General features: G+C 47.7%; 1 protein-coding gene across 1 annotated transcript in view; it reads left to right on the top strand.

The window, feature by feature from the left end:
- The first annotated feature begins 8,493 nt into the window (after nucleotides 1–8,493).
- akt3a (v-akt murine thymoma viral oncogene homolog 3a) overlaps nucleotides 8,494–19,595 on the top strand; it is a 51,890-nt gene continuing 40,788 nt past the window's right edge. The window contains exons 1-2 of the mRNA XM_056291293.1: nucleotides 8,494–8,614; nucleotides 17,632–17,743. Coding sequence (XP_056147268.1) covers nucleotides 17,643–17,743 — 101 coding nt within the window. The 5' untranslated portion in view covers nucleotides 8,494–8,614; nucleotides 17,632–17,642. The remainder of the gene's footprint in view (nucleotides 8,615–17,631; nucleotides 17,744–19,595) is intronic.

The following is a 19,595-nucleotide window of genomic DNA, read 5'->3' as shown; positions in this document are numbered from 1 at the left end:
CTGACCTTTGTCATAAGGGAGGTCAGCTCGGTCGGCCTGCCAATCAGGCTAATTCGCTCATCAGGCTGACTTAAGGCTCCCGCGTCTCAATGAGCTCAGATGTGATGGAACTAACCACCCACTAGATCACATTTTATTTCGGGAACCTTTCTTCTTTTTTTTACTGGAATATACTGCTCCGTGCTCCTGCCAAGGTCGCGCTCATTTGACTTTGACCCGACTCGCTAGGTTGTCGTGAGTCTGCCGCGCTTGCGTATCGTCACATCAGCGTTGCGTCATATCCCCTTCAGCCGCATCTCATCAGCCTTTTTGCATGAATTCGTTCAATTAAGCGTAATTGTTTTGAGAACGCTGGTATTTAGCCTTCGAAGATAAGCCGTGCCTCTGCCGCGGAACGGCTGTGATAATCCTAAACACTCCTTTCACTTCTTATCACCTTTGCTATTTACAGCTTCTTCCCGAAAGTTCTGTGAGATTATTTCACCTGTTTGAAGCCGCCAGCCTCGCTGAACTCTGCAGCGGCTGTGAAGTGTGCACATATGGTCCAGCTGCAGCACAGCCCACTGTGATGCGGAGCAGGCTGCCGAGGGTTCAGCGCTGTGTGTCGAGGCATTACTCAGCGAATGAATATGCATGGGTTTGTTTTTTTTTTTTATTAGAAATTGTGGAGGATGTAGATATTTTGGAGGCTGCCACTGTGTTAGAGAGTCAGCTGGTCAGCAAGCCAGTCAGCCAGTGCACTAAGTCAGCTAGCAAGACAGGCAGCAGGTGTCTATCTGTCTGTCTGTCTGTCTGTCAGGGCTGGACGATATTGACAAAATCAAATATCATATGTTTGACTGAATAACTTTCATTAATGTGAGGATATATATCCTCACATTAATGAAAGTTATTCGGTCTTATAATATATATATATATATATATATATATATACACATAGTATATATACATAGTATATATACATAGCGTTTTTTTCTTCTTCTGGAAACCGTCAATGGTGTTGTTATAAGTGCTCAACTAATGAGGAGTGGAATTCACTGGGTCCATGGTGGTCTCATATGTATATATAATTTTTTGGGGGGGGGCACTCTTCCAAGCTGTCCCAGTCGCTGCTCCACCCCCTCTGCCGATCCGGAGAGGGCTGCAGACTACCACATGCCTCCGCCGATACATGTGGGGTCGCCAGCCGCTTCTTTTCACCTGACAGTGAGGAGTTTCACCAGAGGGATGTGGCGCGTGGGAGGATCACACTATCCCCCCCCCCAGTTCCCCCTCTTCCCAGAAGAGGTGCCCTGGCTGACCAGAGGAGGCGCTAGTGCAACAACCAGGACACATACCCACACCCGGCTTCCCAGCTGCAGACACGGCCAGTTGTGTGCCGGAGGTAACATGGGGATTCGAACCGGTGATCCTTGTGTTGGTAGGCAACGGAATGGACCGCTATGCTACCCAGGCGCCCAATGTGAGGATATTTTATGGGAAGGACTACTGGTGCTGTCATAAGATATTTACACACAAGAAAAATTTGAGAAATTGTCATTATTGTAGATCTATCTATCTATCTGTCTATCTATCTGTCTGTCTGTCTGTCTGTCTGTCTGTCTGTCTGTCTGTCTGTCTGTCTGTCTGTCTGCGAAACAAAGAACAGAAGTTTGCATGTTTTCTGACAGAGTAAGAGAGAAAGGAAGCTTACGGGTCTTACTGAAGGTTCTACTTTCTGTGTCTCCTATCTTCTCTCTCTCTCTATCTGTCAGTCTCTCTCTCTCTCTCTCTCTCTCTCTCTCTCTCTTTTTCTCTCTCCCCAATTCTCAAATGAACAGTTAATCAGTCCACTAATTAAGTGACAGTTAGTCAATGCGCTGTTGTAATTGTCCAATCAGGAAGCTTGGACCAGACTCCAGTCACAGCTGATTCAGCTCCGACACCGACTGCAACCGCCACAAGCTGCAACTGCAGAACGGGCCAAGAAAGACTCGTCCGTCTCCCAGATTAATCCCCGAAATCACTTTTAAATGCCTTACGTTGACCATTTAGGAAGGAGTAAAAAATAAAGCACAACTGGTTTCCATCCTTAATGGGAAAATTAAACCCTTAACGTGCAGGAGGAGCAGGTGTCGTCTGTCCTCCCCAACACAATGCTTTCTTTCCCTTTTTTCCTGTAAGAATCTCTCTACACCCCCCCACTACCAACTGTTAATGCATGTACTAAATGACGCAATATTAAATACATCTGAAATAAAATGCTAGCTTAACTTTCAATCTAAGCTGTTAAGTTAACACTAGATCAGAAAACTTAATTAAACGTTGAAGCACCACAATAGCACCACCACACGCAGTATTTGAGGTGTGATAAGCATCTATTGAACAAGAGGGACATAGCACGCGTATGTCGTATCTAGCCTCTCCTGGTTTTATAATTACGTTTAGCCTCAAAACTTCAGCATCATTAATATTAAATTTCATTTCATTCTCCCTCATAAAGATCACCCTTCAGGGAAGTTAGCATGGTAAAATGCTACCTTATTTATTTGTTTATTACATTTTATACATTTATGGGATAGCTACAGTGGAGGCAGACAGGAAATGGGGTCTGACGTGCAACAAAGGTCACTGGCTGGAATCGAACTGGCGACCATGCGGTATGCGCTGCAACCAATTGGCTATGGAGGCGCTCTGTAAAACAATAATTGAACTGACAATAAACTTCATTAATTTAGCTCTTTTTTGTTTTTTTTGGATCCCACCTCCCCCACCTCAGCTCCCTTCCCCTCCCCAGCTCCCCTTCCCTTCAATTGTACTTGGCCAATTACCCCACTCTTCCGAGCTGTCCTGGTCTCTGCTCCACCCCCTCTGCCAATCCGGGGAGGGCTGCAGACTACCTCATGCCTCCTCCGATACATGTGGAGTCGCCAGCCGCTTCTTTTCACCTGACAGTGAGGAGTTTCGCCAGGGGGACGTAGTGCGTGGGTGGGAGGGAGGATCACGCTATTCCCCCCAGTCTCCCCCGAACAGGTGCCCTGACCAACCAGCAGAGGTGCTAGTGCTGCAACCAGGACACATACCCACATTCGGCTTCCCACCCGCAGACACGTCCAGTTGTGTGTGTCTGTAGGGGCGACCTTGTCGGGAGGTAACACGGGGATTCGAACCGGCGATCCGCGTGTTGGTAGGCAACGGAACAGACCGCTACGCTACACAGGCGCCCCATAATTCATGTAGCTTTTATTCAGAATAAAGTTGCTAACTGCTGAGCAAGCAAGGATAAAAGGATACAAATAAAAGAACAAAAACAAAGCACTTAGGTGGAGTTATAAAAGTGCCAGGCACAGGCGGCAAAGCGGGGCCGGGCACGGGGACAAGCCGCTAGAATGCAAATGTAACCGACAGCGCCGCAAGATAAGATACATAAAAGCCCAGAATTACACAAAGGCCTTGTGATGAAAGTATGTGGCGGGTGTTTGATAAGATCACAGGGACTCTGGCAGCCTGAGCGTCCCGTACACGTCATTACAAAGCCCGGTCACAGGTTCGCCGCTCACCTTCAGCCTTTAGCCTGAGCTGTTGAGCAACAGAGGAGTAAACCTTGCCCTCCCGTTTCACCGCCCACATGCTCTTCGATACTGCTAGCTTAATCACACTTGTAATAATAAAAGAGACTCCTGTTGTCTCAGACGCTATATACTGTTGTATCTGCTAATTGGCTCCCCTTGAGGGAAAAGTGAAGTCGTGTGCAAAACTTACATGGAGCTGAAATAAGGAGTCTGAGAGAGATGGTGTGGGAAGGAGACCGGCTGTTCTGTTCCCTCCAGAAGTCCAAACTAGAGACATGTGGCTCCCCAGACAAGCTGTCCAGAGTGGGAGAGCTCACTGGACTCATTACAGGCTGGGCCAAGACGGATAGCTCCACAGAACACCGTTGGATCAGTCAGAAAATTGGAACGGCAGAGTTGGAGTCATGTTGGCGTGTGTGTGTGTGTGTCTGTTTGTCTGCCTGTGTACAAGTCCATGTGTGTGCATGTGCGTTTGCATGTGTATTTGGAACCGTGCACGTGGACAACTGTCCATCTTCTCTCTCCGTCTGTGCCACCCCTGGCTGCCCCCTCCTCTGCCCTCACTGGGCATGTGGATACACACACACACATACACACACACACACACACACACACACACACACACACACACACACACACACACACACACACACACACACACACACACACACAAAATCGTACTCATTTCTCAGTCCAGCCAGCCTTACTGTTTTCCGTTGTACTGGACAGCTGAGCGACGGACTAGCCAGTCTCATTTGTTGGACACCACATCTAGACACTGACTCAGAGAAGTGACTGGACCTGGACCAGCAAACCCTTCATCCCTGCCAGTTTTCAATAGTTTTATCAGTTTAACTCTGTCACCATCCTCTATCATTTTGTTAGTCCGTCTCTCTGCCAGTTGGTCGCTCTCTACAGGTTACGTGAGTCAGTTTCTCACCCTGTTTTATAGCCCCTCTTTGCCCCCTTTTTTTAACCTTGAGGTTAAGACAGAAATATGCCGGTATGGACTGAAGACTTTTCTTGTTGTGTGTCAATGTGAACTAAGTTTGGAAATACGTCCATCCATCCATCCATCCATCCATCCATCCATCCATCCATCCATCCATCCATCCATCCATCAGTTATCCAAGTCGCTTATCCTTATGAGGGTTGCGGGATGCTGGAGCCTATCCCAGCAGTCATTGGGCGGCAGGCGGGGGAGACACCCTGGACAGGTCGCCAGGCCGTCACAGGACCCACACACATTCACACCTGGGGACAATTTAGTACGGCCGATTCACCTGACCTACACATCTTTGGACTGTGGGAGGAAACCGGAGCACCCGGAGGAAACCCACGCAGACACGGGGGACAACACGCAAACTCCACACAGAGGACGACCCGGGGTGAGCCCCAAGGTTGGACTACCCCGGGGCTCGAACCCAGGACCTTCTTGCTTCCTCAAAAGATTTATGTTAAGAAAAGTTGTCCCTAGGTGTGTGTGTGGTGTGTGTGGGGGGGGGGGGGGCTGTGATGGCCCGGCAGCCTGTCCAGGGTGCCTCCCTGCCTGCCGCTTAGGCTCCAGCATCCCCGTGACCCCGGGAGCAGGATAAGCAGTTTGGATAATGGAAGGATGGATGGATGGAAAAATGGAAGAGATGTTATTACCATTAAGCTAATGTGTTAAATGAATATGTTAAATAATAAGTCAAATATATTAAACATTAAAAATGTGGTTAAATACAAATACGGAAATATGTTAAAGCTAAAATATGTGACAGTACGAAGAGTATTGTACTGACGTAACAACCAGACTGATTAAATCAACGGTAAATTGACCCCTAACTCTGAGCCACACTTCATAGGGAGTTTCACAGCATCAACCCTGAAACAGACCCCCCCACCCCCACCACCCACACACACTTAGTTTCATCGATCCCTCCCTCTCTCTCTCTCTCTCTCTCTCACATCTATTCTTTCATTCTCTGTTTCCTCTTCCCGCCGGTCCCGTGCTCACCTTCGCTCATTCTTCCTCATCTCTCCCCTGATCCCTCCCTGCAAGCCTCCTCCTGGCTCCCTCAAAGCCTCGTTCACGGCACTCAGTTCATCTGTAGCAGGAGATCCAAAGAATATGCTTTATTTGGGAGACGACAGAAAGACAGGGGGGGGGGGGAGGAGTGGGAGGGTTGGAGAAAGGGGGAGGAGAGGTGTGATTTGCCAACCCTGACAGTGCTCTGGCACTCGGGAGTGTTTCCTGTCATTCTATTTGTCTGTTCGTGTCCGTCTTTCCTGCTACGGCAGTATGAATTAGCTGCTGCAGTCCCCCCTCCCTCCACCCATCCTTCCACCCTCACCCCCACCCACCCACCCAGAGGCACCGGCGGGCCCCGCAGTCGCATGGTCCCATCAGCAGAGCAGGTGTTTTTCTGCAATGTGTTAACGAGCACGGCCTGCTGTCATTTACGTGTTAAGTGGATGTTACAAATAGAACGCTCACAAAGACACACACACACCACACACACACACACACACCACACGCACGCACGCACGCACACACACACCACACGCACGCACACACACACACACCACACGCACGCACACACACACACCACACGCACGCACACACACACACCACATGCACGCACGCACGCACGCACGCATGCAAGCACACACACACACACACACACACACACACACACACACACACACACACACACACACACAATGACTATTCTCCTGTCCCCACAAATGAAAAAAGACCATCAGAGCTGTCGCTGAGCTGTGTGGGTGAGGCTTTGTGTTTATGGATGTATGCAACTATGCATCACTTCACTGCTGCATTCTCACAATGTGCCGACATTTGTGTGACGTGTGTGTGTGTGTGTGTGTGTGTGTGTGTGTGTGTGCTATGTGCGTAAGAATTTCTGCTAAACTAAATGAGCCTGAAAGTAAAGTTATGTACCCATCCATGGCAGTAACTTTTGCTGTTATTTTTAAGATGATTAAAAAAAAGAAGCAGGATGCCCACACACCTCCCAGCTTGTTTTGTTTGGTTTGTTTCAGAATTTTAAGATTTTCAGTTTTGCTTTATCAAAACTTGTGGATGTCTCGAAGTGTGTCTGTGTCTTCTGGCCATGTTCAAACACATTACTCTGTGTGATGTGTGTGTGTGTGTGTGTGTGTGTGTAGAGTGAATGTTATCTGCCTGTGTGATGTAGAAGTGTTTGACACCCATGTAATCCTGCAGCAGGTCATCTGGTAATGCTGCAGTGGCACCATGGAGTCAGGCTGTGCCAGCTTGTGCCAACCAGTTGGGTAACACTCTGCCACCAGCTGCTCAGCAGATGTTGTTGTTTGTTGCTGCATTCTGAGAAGGGTAAAAGTTGACTGTTCCTCTCCTCTCCTCTCCTCTCCTCTCCTCTCCTCTCCTCTCCTCTCCTCTCCTCTCCTCTCCTCTCCTTTCCTCTCCTCTCCTCTCCTCTCCTCTCCTCTCCTCTCATCTCATCTCCTCTCCTCTCCTCTCCTCTCCTCTCCTTTCCATGCTGCTCCTCACCTCTGCTCCTTTCCTCTCCTCTCTTCTCCTCTCCTCTCCTCTCCTCTCCTCTCCTCTCCTCTCCTCTCCTCTCCTCTCCTCTCCTCTCCTCTCCTTTCCTCTCCTCTCCTCTCCTCTCCTCTCATCTCCTCTCCTCCCCTCTCCTCTCCTCTCCTCTCCTCTCCTCTCCTTTCCATGCTGCTCCTCACCTCTGCTCCTTTCCTCTCCTCTCTTCTCCTCTCCTCTCCTCTCCTCTCCTCTCCTCTCCTCTCCTCTCCTCTCCTCTCCTCTCCTCTCCTCTCCTCTCCTTTCCTCTCCTCTCCTCTCCTCTCCTCTCCTCTCCTCTCCTCTCCTCTCCTCTCCTCTCCTCTCCTTTCCTCTCCTCTCCTCTCCTCTCCTCTCCTCTCCTCTCCTCTCCTCTCCTCTCCTCTCCTCTCCTCTCCTCTCCTTTCCATGCTGCTCCTCACCTCTGCTCCTTTCCTCTCCTCTCTTCTCCTCTCCTCTCTCTCCTCTCCTGTCCTCTTCTTTCCTTTCCACTCCTCTCCTCTCTTTTCCTCTCCTTTCCACTCTCTTCTCTCCTCTCCTCTCTTTTCCTCTCCTCTCCTCTACCCTACCCTATGGTACATTTTGCATTTTCTTTGTAAACACATTTAGCAGTGTCCTTTTTCAGTAAACATATTAGATCTCTGGCAATGTGTGTGCGTGCGTGTGTGTGTGTGCGTGTGCGTGTGCGTGTGCATGCATCTGCATGCAGGTCTTATTTGTTCCTCTGTGAATGTGTGTTTGTGCATTGTTGCACTTGCAGTGAGTGTCTGTCCTTGTGTGTGTGTGTGTGTGTGTGGTTGACAGAGGGGTCACCACCTCGGCACCTGCCCATGTATCAGCCAGATGATGTTCTTGGCATGGAGAGTTTGACTGTTGCGCTGGTAAACATGTTTTTGTCATTTTTTACATGATAATCCGATCTGATTCTGGCAAGCGCCGCAGGAGTCCAAAACTATGTGTGTATATGTACATAACTGTGTGTGTGTGTGTGTGTGTGTGTGTGTGTGTGTGATATCCATAGCCAGATGAGAGTCATGAATGAGCTGACAGGCTTTATCTATCGAGGGAATAAAATCTCTGTACTTGAAATTACAGCAGCATTATCCTAATGATCATCATAATTTGCCCCACGCCATTACGCTAGCAGCTAGCATTATCATCATCAGTTGGTGTTTTCTTTGGGAAAAAGGCTGCAAATTAAACTGTGATACATTGCTTTAGTCTTTTCCCTCTCTCTCTGTCTCTCTGTCTCTCTGTCTCTCTGTCTCTCTCTCTGTCTCTCTCTCTCTCTCTCTCTCTCTCTCTCTCTCTCTCTCTCTCTCTCTCTCTCTCTCTCTCTCTCTCTCTCTCGCTCTCTCTCACTCTCTTTCTCCTCCAGGTGAATATATAAAGAACTGGCGACCGAGGTACTTCCTGTTGAAGACAGACGGCTCTTTCATTGGCTACAAAGAGAAGCCTCAGGATGCGGACCTGCCCTATCCCCTCAATAACTTCTCTGTTGCAAGTACGTTACCTGTCTTACAGTACATGGACTCTGTGTCTAGTGTATCATGTATACACTGATGAGCCCAAACATTATGACCACTCACAGGTGAACCGAATAACGCTGATCATCTCTAACAAGGGCACATGTCAAGGTCTGGGTAGATTAGATGGTAAGCCAACAGTTAGTTCGCATAGTCGATGTGATGGATGCAGGAGAAAGGGGCCGCAGTAAAGACCTGAGAGACTGACAAATTTGACAAATGGTTATGGCCAGATGACTGGGTCATATGGCCAGACGACTGGGTCAGAGCATCTCTGAAACGGCGAGGCTTGTGGGGTGCTCCTGGTCAGCAGTGGTGAGTAGCGACCAACTGGTCCAAGGAGTGACAAATCACAAACCGGCGACAGGGTGTTGGGCGCCCAAGGATCACTGATGTATGAGTGCACCGATGGCTATCCTGTCTGGTCTGAACCAACAGAAGGTCTACTGTGGCACAAGTCACAGAACATTTTAATGATGGCTATGGGAGGAATGTGTCACAACACACTGTGCATCGCCCCCTGCTGCGTATGGGGCCGTGTAGCCGTAGACCAGTCAAAGTGACCATGATGACCCCTGCCCACCATCGAAAGCTCCTACAATGGGCATATGAGCACCAGAACTGGACCTTGGAGCAGTGGAAGAAGGTCGCCTGGTCCGATGGCTGTGTGCATGTGCACCATTTACCTGTGGAAGTGATGGCACCAGGATGCACTGTGGGAAGACGACAAGCTGGTGGAGGCAGTGTGATGCCCTGGGCAATGTTCTGGTGGAAAACCTTGGGTCTGGCCGATCATGTCACCTACCTAAACATCATTACAGACCAAGTACACCCCTTCAGGCAATGGTATTCCCTGATGGCAGTGGCCTCTTTCAGCAGGATAATATTCCCTGCCACACTGCACACATTGTTCGGGAATGGTTTGAGGAACATGATGAAGTGTTCAAGGTGTTGCCCCGGGCCTCCAAATTCTCCAGATCTCAATCTGATTGAGCATCTTGTGGGATGTGCTGGACCAACAAGTCCGATATGCAGCAGTTCCACCTCGCAACTTACAGGATTTGAAGGATTTGCTGCTAATGTTTTGGGGTCAGATACCACAGGATGCCTTTAGGGGTCTTGCAGATTCCATACCTTGATGGATCGGCGCTGTTTTGGGGGCACATGGGGGACCAACACTATATTAGGCAGCTGGTCATAATGTTTTGGCTTTTCAGTAGGGGTGGGAATCACAGAGTAACTCACGATAAGACACTACTATCACGATACGTTGCCCACGATAACGGCGGTCTCACGATACAGCGATTCTGCGATACTCGATGTAGTGCAAGACAATCATCTAACGATGAATCATGATATCTGTGTAACCGAAGAAGGAAAAATACCCCCGAAAAGGCAAAAAGCAGAAATTATGGATTTATTCACCGTGTCGTGGTGTCTGTTTCACAGAATTTGACAACTGAGATGAAACAATGTCCAACAAAGTGCATAGAGACGTAGTTTAGTGCCTCTTTAACACACACACACACACACACACACACTCACACACACGCTGACCGCAACTCATCCAGGTGTAGCATCATTCCAGTGTAAAGCAAAATTCCCTGCTTCCTCTTTTTATTCTTTAAACTTCTGTATATGTTACTGTTGTTTTAATTTGACTTTTTTCAATAAAGTTGGAAATAAATGATCTTGGAATAAATGCTTTTATAAAAATATCGATATTTGGTGAAGGCATCGCGATAACGTATCGCAAGCGGAAGTATTACGATATATCCCAATATCGATATTTTGTCCCACCCCTGCTCAGTTGATATATATATATATATATATATGAGGATATGTCTGTTTTCATAGAAACAAACAAGCTGTGAGAAGCAGATGAATAGAAATGGGCTTTGGGAAGCAAGATTAAAAAGAAAAAGTAAACCAGTCACACTAAAGTGAAATAATGAATGCAAAAATAGAAACTAATAATCAACAATCCCCCCCCCCCGATTTCATTAAGGAGGAATAACATTTTTTTAATGTGAAATGAAATCGAATTCTTCTCATTTAGGTTCACTTACAGACTGGTAAAACATTTAAGCAGAGTAACGAAAACACATAAATGTACATTTGCAGCATTTTCTTAAACAATAATAAAGATTCTGTCTGAAATTAAACTTAAAAAAAAAATCCATCGTCTATACCTGCCATACCAGTTTGTGGTTATGGGTGTTGGAGTCTATCCCAGCAGGCACTGGGCAGGGGACACTGGGCTGGTCACCGGTCCAGTGCAGTGCCCCAAAATCACTCACACCTATGGGCAACATAGAGACTCCAGTTGGTGGTAAAGTACTGCAGCTGTTTCCAGCAGGGAAATAACCAATAGACAGACACACAGTCCAGACGTTCCCGAGGCATCTTTCTGGAAATGCTAAACTTTCCTGATCCCAGGTTGACTTTAATATCTCTTATGTAACTAATGATAAAGCGCTGCCGTTTAACTCTTTAAATTCTCATGGAAGTCCGTTTCTTCCTCGCTGCAACTACTATGAGATGTCACTAAATAGGCTCGTCGAGTGTCGTCATGCAGTTGCAGCGTTGAATTGCCACAGCAGCCATTTCTTCAGTTTCCTTTTCTGTGTGCGAACCATTGGTCAACAGTCGTAACCATATTATTGTGGTAGTTGTGCTGTGCGCCTAATTAACTATTCACTGGCACATGACCTGTCTGCACCTTTGTTAACATGTGCAATTAACCAGCTACTGGGCTAGTAATTAACCAGCTACTGGCTAGTAATTAACCAGCTACTGAGCTAGTACTTAACCGGCTAGTGTAATGAGTCTAGACAAATGTTGATGCTCCAAACTCCACTCCTTCAAATATGTCATCTGCCGTCACTTGTGGTTCAGAAGTGCAGAGTCTTTCTTCCCAGATGTTCGTTGCACATTTCTGAGAATCCAAACCTCATACTGAAAGGGTGCCTTGAAATTTGACAGAAGCAACAACAAAAAAAAAAAGGAAGTTACTGCAAAGATGTTTTCTACGTGCAGGTCACTTTTGCCTGGGTATATGATGCACACTCTGAGCCATAAAGCTTAACAGTGACTGGGCATATAAAGCCTCATTGTGTTGTTAAAGGCCACTGTGGTAGGATGTAATCTCAAAAGGCGCTTAAAGATTTAACCATTAAGCTGCGACTTTCTAATCATGGGATCTAAGTGTCGAGCATTGGCGCGACTGCACTACTCCCCAAAGGCCGCAAGCCAACACTGTCAGTCAGTGCACGTCAAGGAGGATGCTTCTAGTCATCCGAATGTAAAATCCCCTTGCGGCTTCTCGTCCTGTGTTGTGCGTCAGCAGCTGCTGGGAGCATGGTTGCATTGTATGGCGTACGACACTCTTGCAGACTTGTATTTTCTTTGAGAAAAGGCGTTAGAGAGCAGTGCTAAAAAAGACGCTTTTCATATTTGATGCGTGTCGGCTGGCGCGTCCCGTTTGTGCTATAGACGGTACGTGATGTGTCGTTCCACCCTGCTCCTGTGGCGGTGCCCACTCGGTTTAACACTCCTGAACACCCCCTAACCACAAAGACACCCCGCTTTTCCCAACGCTTAAAATTACAATTCCCATACAACTCAAGCGTAGACTTGCATCTCGACACAAATGAACTCAATGCACAACCAAGGGAATGGACAACGTATTTCTTTCTTATAAGAAATAAATATGTTATATATATAACAATATAAAAAATTTAATTGATTAATTGATTAATCTTCTTCTTTTGGCTGCTCCCGTTAGGGGTCGCCCATTGGATCATCCGTTTCCATTTTAAATAATAAATAAATTAAAAAATGTAAAATATAAATATAAATAATATAGATAATATAGATATAAAAAATAATACAACATAATACAATATAATATAATATACTATAAAGCTGGGTATACCCAGCTTTATAAGGCAAATTCAGAGGTCAAAGTACCACTTTATAAAGAAAAGGATAACCAAACAGTTAAAAATCTTCTTTTTGTTGCTTTTTGAGGCGAGAGCACCTTTAAGCACATCAAACCAAGACCCCAAAAGAGAAATGGCAGGTTAATTAAACTGTCTTAAATCCTTAAATAAGTCTTCTACTAGCTGTACTGTTGTTGTTTTTTTTTCTTTCTGTATGTTGCTTGTTTACGGTGTCGGTGTGGCTTAACTGGTGAAGCACGGTATTAATTAAACTGTCATTCTTTCACACACCGTAAATCCCTTTGGGTAAATACATCGGTCAGACAGCATGTAGTATCACATGCAGCCATACTTCATGATAATCATCATAAGCGTACTGATGTACGTTGAGCTCCAAACCAACCTGGCTGGTAGACATTATCTGACAGGCGCTAAGCTGGCGTTCACTTGGCATGGGGCCTTATGGACAGGACCCCATATTTACTGCATGGGACCCCATATTTACTGCACAGGACCCCATATTTACTGCACAGGACCCCATATTTATTACATGGGACCCCATATTTACTGCATGGGACCCCATATTTACTACACGGGACCCCATATTTACTGCACAGGACCCCATATTTACTGCACAGGACCCCATATTTACTGCACGGGACCCCATATTTATTACATGGGACCCCATATTTACTGCACGGGACCCCATATTTACTGCACGGAACCCCATATTTACTGTACAGGACCCCATATTTACTGCACGGGACCTCATATTTACTGTACGGGACCCGATATTTAGGGATCACATGATTGACAGAAGCCCAGTGGACATGTGGTTTCATGCTTATCAGATAATGAAAATGACATCCTCCAAAACGGTGAACTATGTGTGTAAACACACAGGAGGTTTGACAGGAGAGGTGTTGAGGAATGAGAGCGAGAGATTCAGGACAATACAGGAAAGAAAGATGAGAGATGGCACTTGTGGTTGTAGTGTTTTCGACTGTATGATAACTGTATTTCTGTCGTCAGTCCTCTGTTGTGTAGTGATTGTAATACTATATGTTGGGACCCCCCTCGAAAACGAGATGGTACGTCTCAAGGGGTTTATCCTGATAAATGAATTTTGAACAAAAGAGGGTGCGGGGGAGAAAAGATGAGGAGAGCGTTGTGAGCTGTGCAGAGTCGGGGGCAGAGAAAGACAGCATAGGCAGACAGAAGAAGAAGGTGTCGAAGCCAAGTGCTCGGCCAGATGGAGGAAAGATGAAGCTGGAGATGGAAGGATGGAAGAAAGGATGAAAAAAAAAAGCGGAAGATGTACTGGGATGGGGAAGAATTAGAAGTTGGCCGGCTGGAGGGTGAGGCTGCGATACATGAGATGTGTAGGAGGGAGGAGGAAGGATGTGGGAGGTGTGGGGGTTCACTTCGCATTGAACAGGCAAGGGGAGGAGATAAAGACAGGTTTGGAGGACAAGGAAAATTGGGAGATGGAGGAGTGTGTGAAGAGGACAAGCCAGGCCATACATCCGGCCCCGGCTGTTTGGCACAGCGCTGGCATTGCCACATCTGTTGCCCAAAGCTGGGAGGCCAGGTGGTGTGTGTGTGTGTGTGTGTGTGTGTGTGTGTGTGTGTGTGTGTGTGTGTAGGCCAGTACATACGTGTGTGTGTGTGTGTGTGTGTGTGTGTGTGTGTGTCTGCAGGCCAGTACATGTGTGTGTGTGTGTGTGTGTGTGTGTGTGTGTGTGTGTGTGTGTGTGTTTACAACAGCAGTGGTCAGATGGAGCAGAGATGATACAGGCCTGCTCCCTGTAGAGGGACACATACATACAAGCCTGTCACCCACAGACACACAGGGAACACACACACACACACACACACACACACACACACACACACACACACACACACACACACACACACACACACACACACACACAGAGGCACGCATGCGCTAAACTGCTACACAGTCTCACAATGGCCTGCTGTGGCCAACAACCCACTTTACACTAACAACCAAACTTCACTTGTGTGTGTGTGTGTGTGTGTGTGTGTGTGTGTGTGTGTCTTGGTACATGTGTATGTGTGTGTTTTTGCAAAAACTCTGCCATGACCTTGTTTTTTAGCTGCACAGCAGGCTGTTTTCACGAGACAGGTAGAGGCTTCTGTGTGTGTGTGCGTGTGTGTGTGTGTGTGCGTGTGTAAATTTGCAATGAAACTCCGCCGTGTCTACGACCCGACTAGTGTCGTCATTAACCTTCCCGTCTATATTTAGGCTGAACCTTGACATGCTGTGCTGCGCCGCCACTTAAACATGGAAACAATAGTGAGGGAGGAGGCGAGGAGGGGAGACAGCAAGGGCAGAGGAGAGAAAAAAGAAAAAAAAAGCAAGAGGAGCGGAGGAGAGATGAGGACGGCGGGGAAAATGTAAAGCGGGTGGAGGAGAGCAGGAGGCAGAGGGAGGGAGGGGGGTTAGGAGTGGTAGTAAGCAGCATGAGGAGGAGAAGGAGAATGTGCTAGAGGAAGAGAGAGGGGAGGAAGAGGGGTTGTTACGCTCTGCCAACCCTCTTTTATATCGACCCTTGTCCCCGACATCTACGCAGACTGCTGGGGGAAAATGAAGATGCATTCCTCCCCACAGCGAGCTCTCCGCCCCATCTGGCTGTGCATGCCAGTGTGCCTGTACTGCTGCTCTGTGCTACACACCTGTGCAGCAGTGGCCCGCTGCAGCGCCCATTTGCAAAGAAATGCATGTCTCTGGCTAGTCACAAGATGCATGTGTCTTTTAACACATGATGTTCCTTGGCACAAAAAAGCACCTTAAAAGCATCCACATAGCGAGTGGCCTGCATGACACGGTCCGATTCCAAACGAACTCCAAACGACCTAATGGGAAATAAGACATTCATTTTTTTTAAATCGTTAATTTTGTTCCCCCTTATCCCACCCGATTAACCCAATGGCATATGGCCGGAACTCTTGTCGAATAACTCCCCTGGCTCACGTTTCCACAGGGAGGAGATAATCGTAACACCAACTTCCTTCAAACTCGTGTCGGCTGCTCTCGCTAGTTTACACGCTGAAGCCTCGCATGGATTGCATCACCTTCAGGCCGCGAAGGAGACGTAGGGAGAATGTTTTCGGTTGCTTGGCTGCAGGCGCCCGGATGGGCCAGAGGGGTCGCTGGAGATCGACGAGTCCCCGAACACTACACCGATCTACACCCACTCTCCCTCGGGTAAGGGTGGCCCAGAGCCCTAGAAAGAGAGAGTTGCGTCAATGAGGGGTCAGAACGCGAGAGGGTTACGTGGTTCGTGTGGCCGCCGAATAGTTCCAAACGAAGCTTGGCGGGTCATTTAAATGAACTGCTTAGCCGCGATTTCTGGTAACTACTAACCAATATTTTCAGATTTTTACATTTATATATAGGTATAGATATATTCCAACGTGACACATTCTATGCGCACTGTTTGGAACCATCCGGGGCTCCCATGATCCGCCATTGCTGTTAAATGATTGGCCCATTGACGTCTACGGAGTTGACGTAACTCTCTCTTTCTGGGGCGGCCTCATGAACGCCTTACCCCGTGGACGCTCTGGCCGTGACCGGTTACTGCGAGTCCGGGATACGAACCTCCCGGCCACATGACGAGCGGGTTGCAAGAACGGCGGTTTATTCCGCTCCACCATCAGAGCGGCCCTAAATTGTTACATTTTTAATTTAATTTCATATAATTCTTTTTTTGATATACTTTAATGATCCCCGTAGGGAAATTATGCTCTGCATTTAACCCATCCTAGCCGCCGTGCAGCGCCCGGGGACATAGGCGGAAATCCCGGGGGGGACGGGGGGGGACACAACCCCCCCATCCTGGGAAAAATATGATATACCCCCCCAATATATCACTATAAACATAACTATGTAATTTCAATATTATTAATAATACACAACGAGAGCACCTGTGCTGATTATAGACACTTAATAGTGCATATTTAAGTTTCAAAAGATCGCAACCCCCCCTTTACATCACAATGGTTTGATTGTCCCCTCCAAAGTTGATATCAGATTTTCGCCCCGGGGACCAACTCCAGTTCGTCTAGCCGTGCCTCGGGCAGGGGCACAGACAGGAGTATTAACCCTAACATGCGTGTTTCCTTCTGATGGTGGGGGAAACCGGAGCGCCCGGAGGAAGCCCACCGCAGACACGGGGAGAACATGCAAGCTCCACACCAGAGCACGACCCCCCCACCCCAAGGTTGGACAACCCCGGGGTTCGAACCCAGAACCTTCTTGCTGTGAGGCGACAGCGCTAACCACTGCGCCACCGTGCCGCCAGTAACCTCAGCTACAATGAATGCCAGCCTAATATCAACTCGGGGCAACCTCCGAGAGCTGAGCCTGAGATATAGTCCCAGGGCTAAAAAGTGGGCGTGGCCATGTATGTGACCAGTGAAAATTAGTTTTTTGTAAATACCTGAAAAAGTAAAGGTTTTGGGGTATATGTTTGTTCATAATGCTTATATAAATGTGGTGCTTCTGCTTCTTTTGAGCCCATGATCAGCTCTCTGCGACATTCAGGAGCCGAGATACTGATTTCCAGGCCTAAAAAGTGGGCGTGGCCATTTCAGAGACTTCCCCCACCTAAAATTTTGGGCTCCTTGCATTTTTTTCTTTATTGGACCCTAAATTAACAGAAAAACATTGGCTCAAATGTGAATGACTTTTTGCAGCCTTGACCCCATATTTGCCCTTAACTGACCAGACTAGCCCGTTACACACGCCTTCCTCTGCTCCACTTTTGTTGTTTTGCCCTTTCCGAGATAAAGCCGCCATTTATTGGTACCGTGATATTAAAACAGACTGCAGCCTGTTTGCAGTGCTGTTCCTCGAGTTCCAGCGTGAATAAAAACATTTTTTTCCTCGACCGCTGTCGGAGTAACTTTTCTAAACTCTTTAAACTTCGCGTTTCTCTCCGTTTCATTGCATCATTGCTGCCATTTGTTGGACTAACGGTTGTATCGACTGTGTTGTCTCTCCGTCTCCTTGTGTTCAGAATGCCAGCTGATGAAGACAGAGAGGCCAAAGCCGAACACCTTCATCATCCGCTGCCTCCAGTGGACCACCGTCATCGAGAGGACCTTTCACGTTGATTCCCCCGATGAGAGGTCAGTCCAGGTTGAGACTGAAAAGTCTCAGAGACGTAAAGTCCAAACTTTTCCTATTTTCCGGCATGAAATCTTGATTCTGCCCAGTTTGGACCTGTGAAAGTGTCTCTGCAGGCAGAGTTCCCAGGGAGCCGGCTGTGGAAAATGTCTTGTTGAATTGGTGGCAGCTTTATCTTAAAGCTGTGCATGAAGCTGTTTCTTCGGAAAAAAAGCCTTCAATTTCATCTCTGAACTCTTAAAAAAAAAAAGTCAAGAATTTGCTTTCCAGCAAGGGAGTATGTCTCTAAGGGGCCCTAGCATCATCTAAATCAGTCTACACAGTGGGCGTCCGGGTGGCGTGGCGTGGCGGTCTATTCCGTTGCCTACCAACATGGGGACCGTTGGTTCGAATCCCCATGTTACCTCCGGCTTGGTCGAGCGTCCCTACAGACACGATTGGCCGTGTCTGCGGGCGGGAAGCCGGATGTGGGTATGCGTCCTGGTCGCTGCACTAGCGCCTCCTCTGGTCGGTTGGGGGAGGGGAGAATAGTGTGAGCCTCCCACACGCTACATCCCCCTGGCAAAACTTCTCACTGTCCGGTGAAAAGAAGCGGCTGGCGACTCCACATGTATCGGAGGGGGCATGTGGTAGTCTACCGTCCTCCCCGGCTAAGCAGAGGGGATGAAGCAGAGACCAGGATGGCTCGGAAGAGTGGGGTAATTGGCCGGATGCAATGGGGGAGAAAAGGGGGGGAACCCCCCCCCCAAAAAAGAAAAAAATCAGTCTGCACATAAAAGACCAGTTAAACTGTCATTCTGAATAAATGAAAGAAAAACAAAGCGGTAAAAGTGAATGCAGCAATGTGGAGTTGGGGTTTTCGTGGGACATCAGACTCTCTGGGAATCGTCGGCTTCTGTGTGCCGCATCTTCCTGAGGAAAATACATCATGCAGGTGAACGCACCAGCAAGGGCAGGCAAGGAGGGGAATGAAAGAGATTACATAGCGGGTGAATATTTGTATGGCTATATACATGGTGTGTGTGTGTGTGTGTGTGTGTGTGTGTGTGTGTGTGTAAGTAAGAGAGACGGAGTAGAAAGGAGACCTTTCAAGTAGCATCGGCATAAATTCTCCAGCTGCTCCGTTTCTTTCTGAGGAGCTGAGGTGTTTATCTCCAGAAATGAACAGCTTTGCCCAGAAGACCACAGATGCTTCTGTGTGTCCTTTGAGTGTGTGTGTGTGTGTGTGTGTGTGTGTGTGTGTGTGTGTGTGTGTGTTACAACTGCCTGTCCAGCTCAGTCAAATCTGATCACTTCTGTGTGGATCTATTAGTTTGTACTGTATACAGACAAACAAGCAGGTACCGTCACAACACGCACAACACGCACAGCACACACAACACACACAACACCTGCATCACTTGTAATACAATGGTACACAGGGTCTTTGCAACCAGAGCAGACATACTTTATGTTCCACAAGTTTATGGATGTGAGTGTGGGCTCTCCAGAAGTTTGTGTGGTTTTTTTTCCCAGTGCTTGTGTTCCACGGGTGTGCTCATACTCGTGTACATTTATTGCATTTCTGTGTGTGTGTGTGTGTGTGTGTGTGTGTGTGTGTGTGCTTGGGCTTGGGTGTGTGTGTGTGTGTGTGTGTGTGTGTGTGTGTGTGTGTGTGTGTGTGCAGACTTCGAGGAGGAGTTGTGTCAAGTGAGTGAAGTGTGTGCTGCACGTGATTAAAGATTATTTGGTGTGCATCAGGAACACAATTGTGCGCTACACAGCTGTGTGTGTGTGTGTGTGTGTGTGTGTTTGTTACTGTATCTGTGCTACTGTACCGATCCTGGCAGGGATCCAGCAACCACAGCCCCAGCC

This window comes from Lampris incognitus, chromosome 13 (assembly GCF_029633865.1).
Source record: "Lampris incognitus isolate fLamInc1 chromosome 13, fLamInc1.hap2, whole genome shotgun sequence".
Lineage (NCBI taxonomy): Eukaryota > Metazoa > Chordata > Actinopteri > Lampriformes > Lampridae > Lampris > Lampris incognitus.
This window is presented reverse-complemented; position numbering and strand designations above follow the sequence as displayed.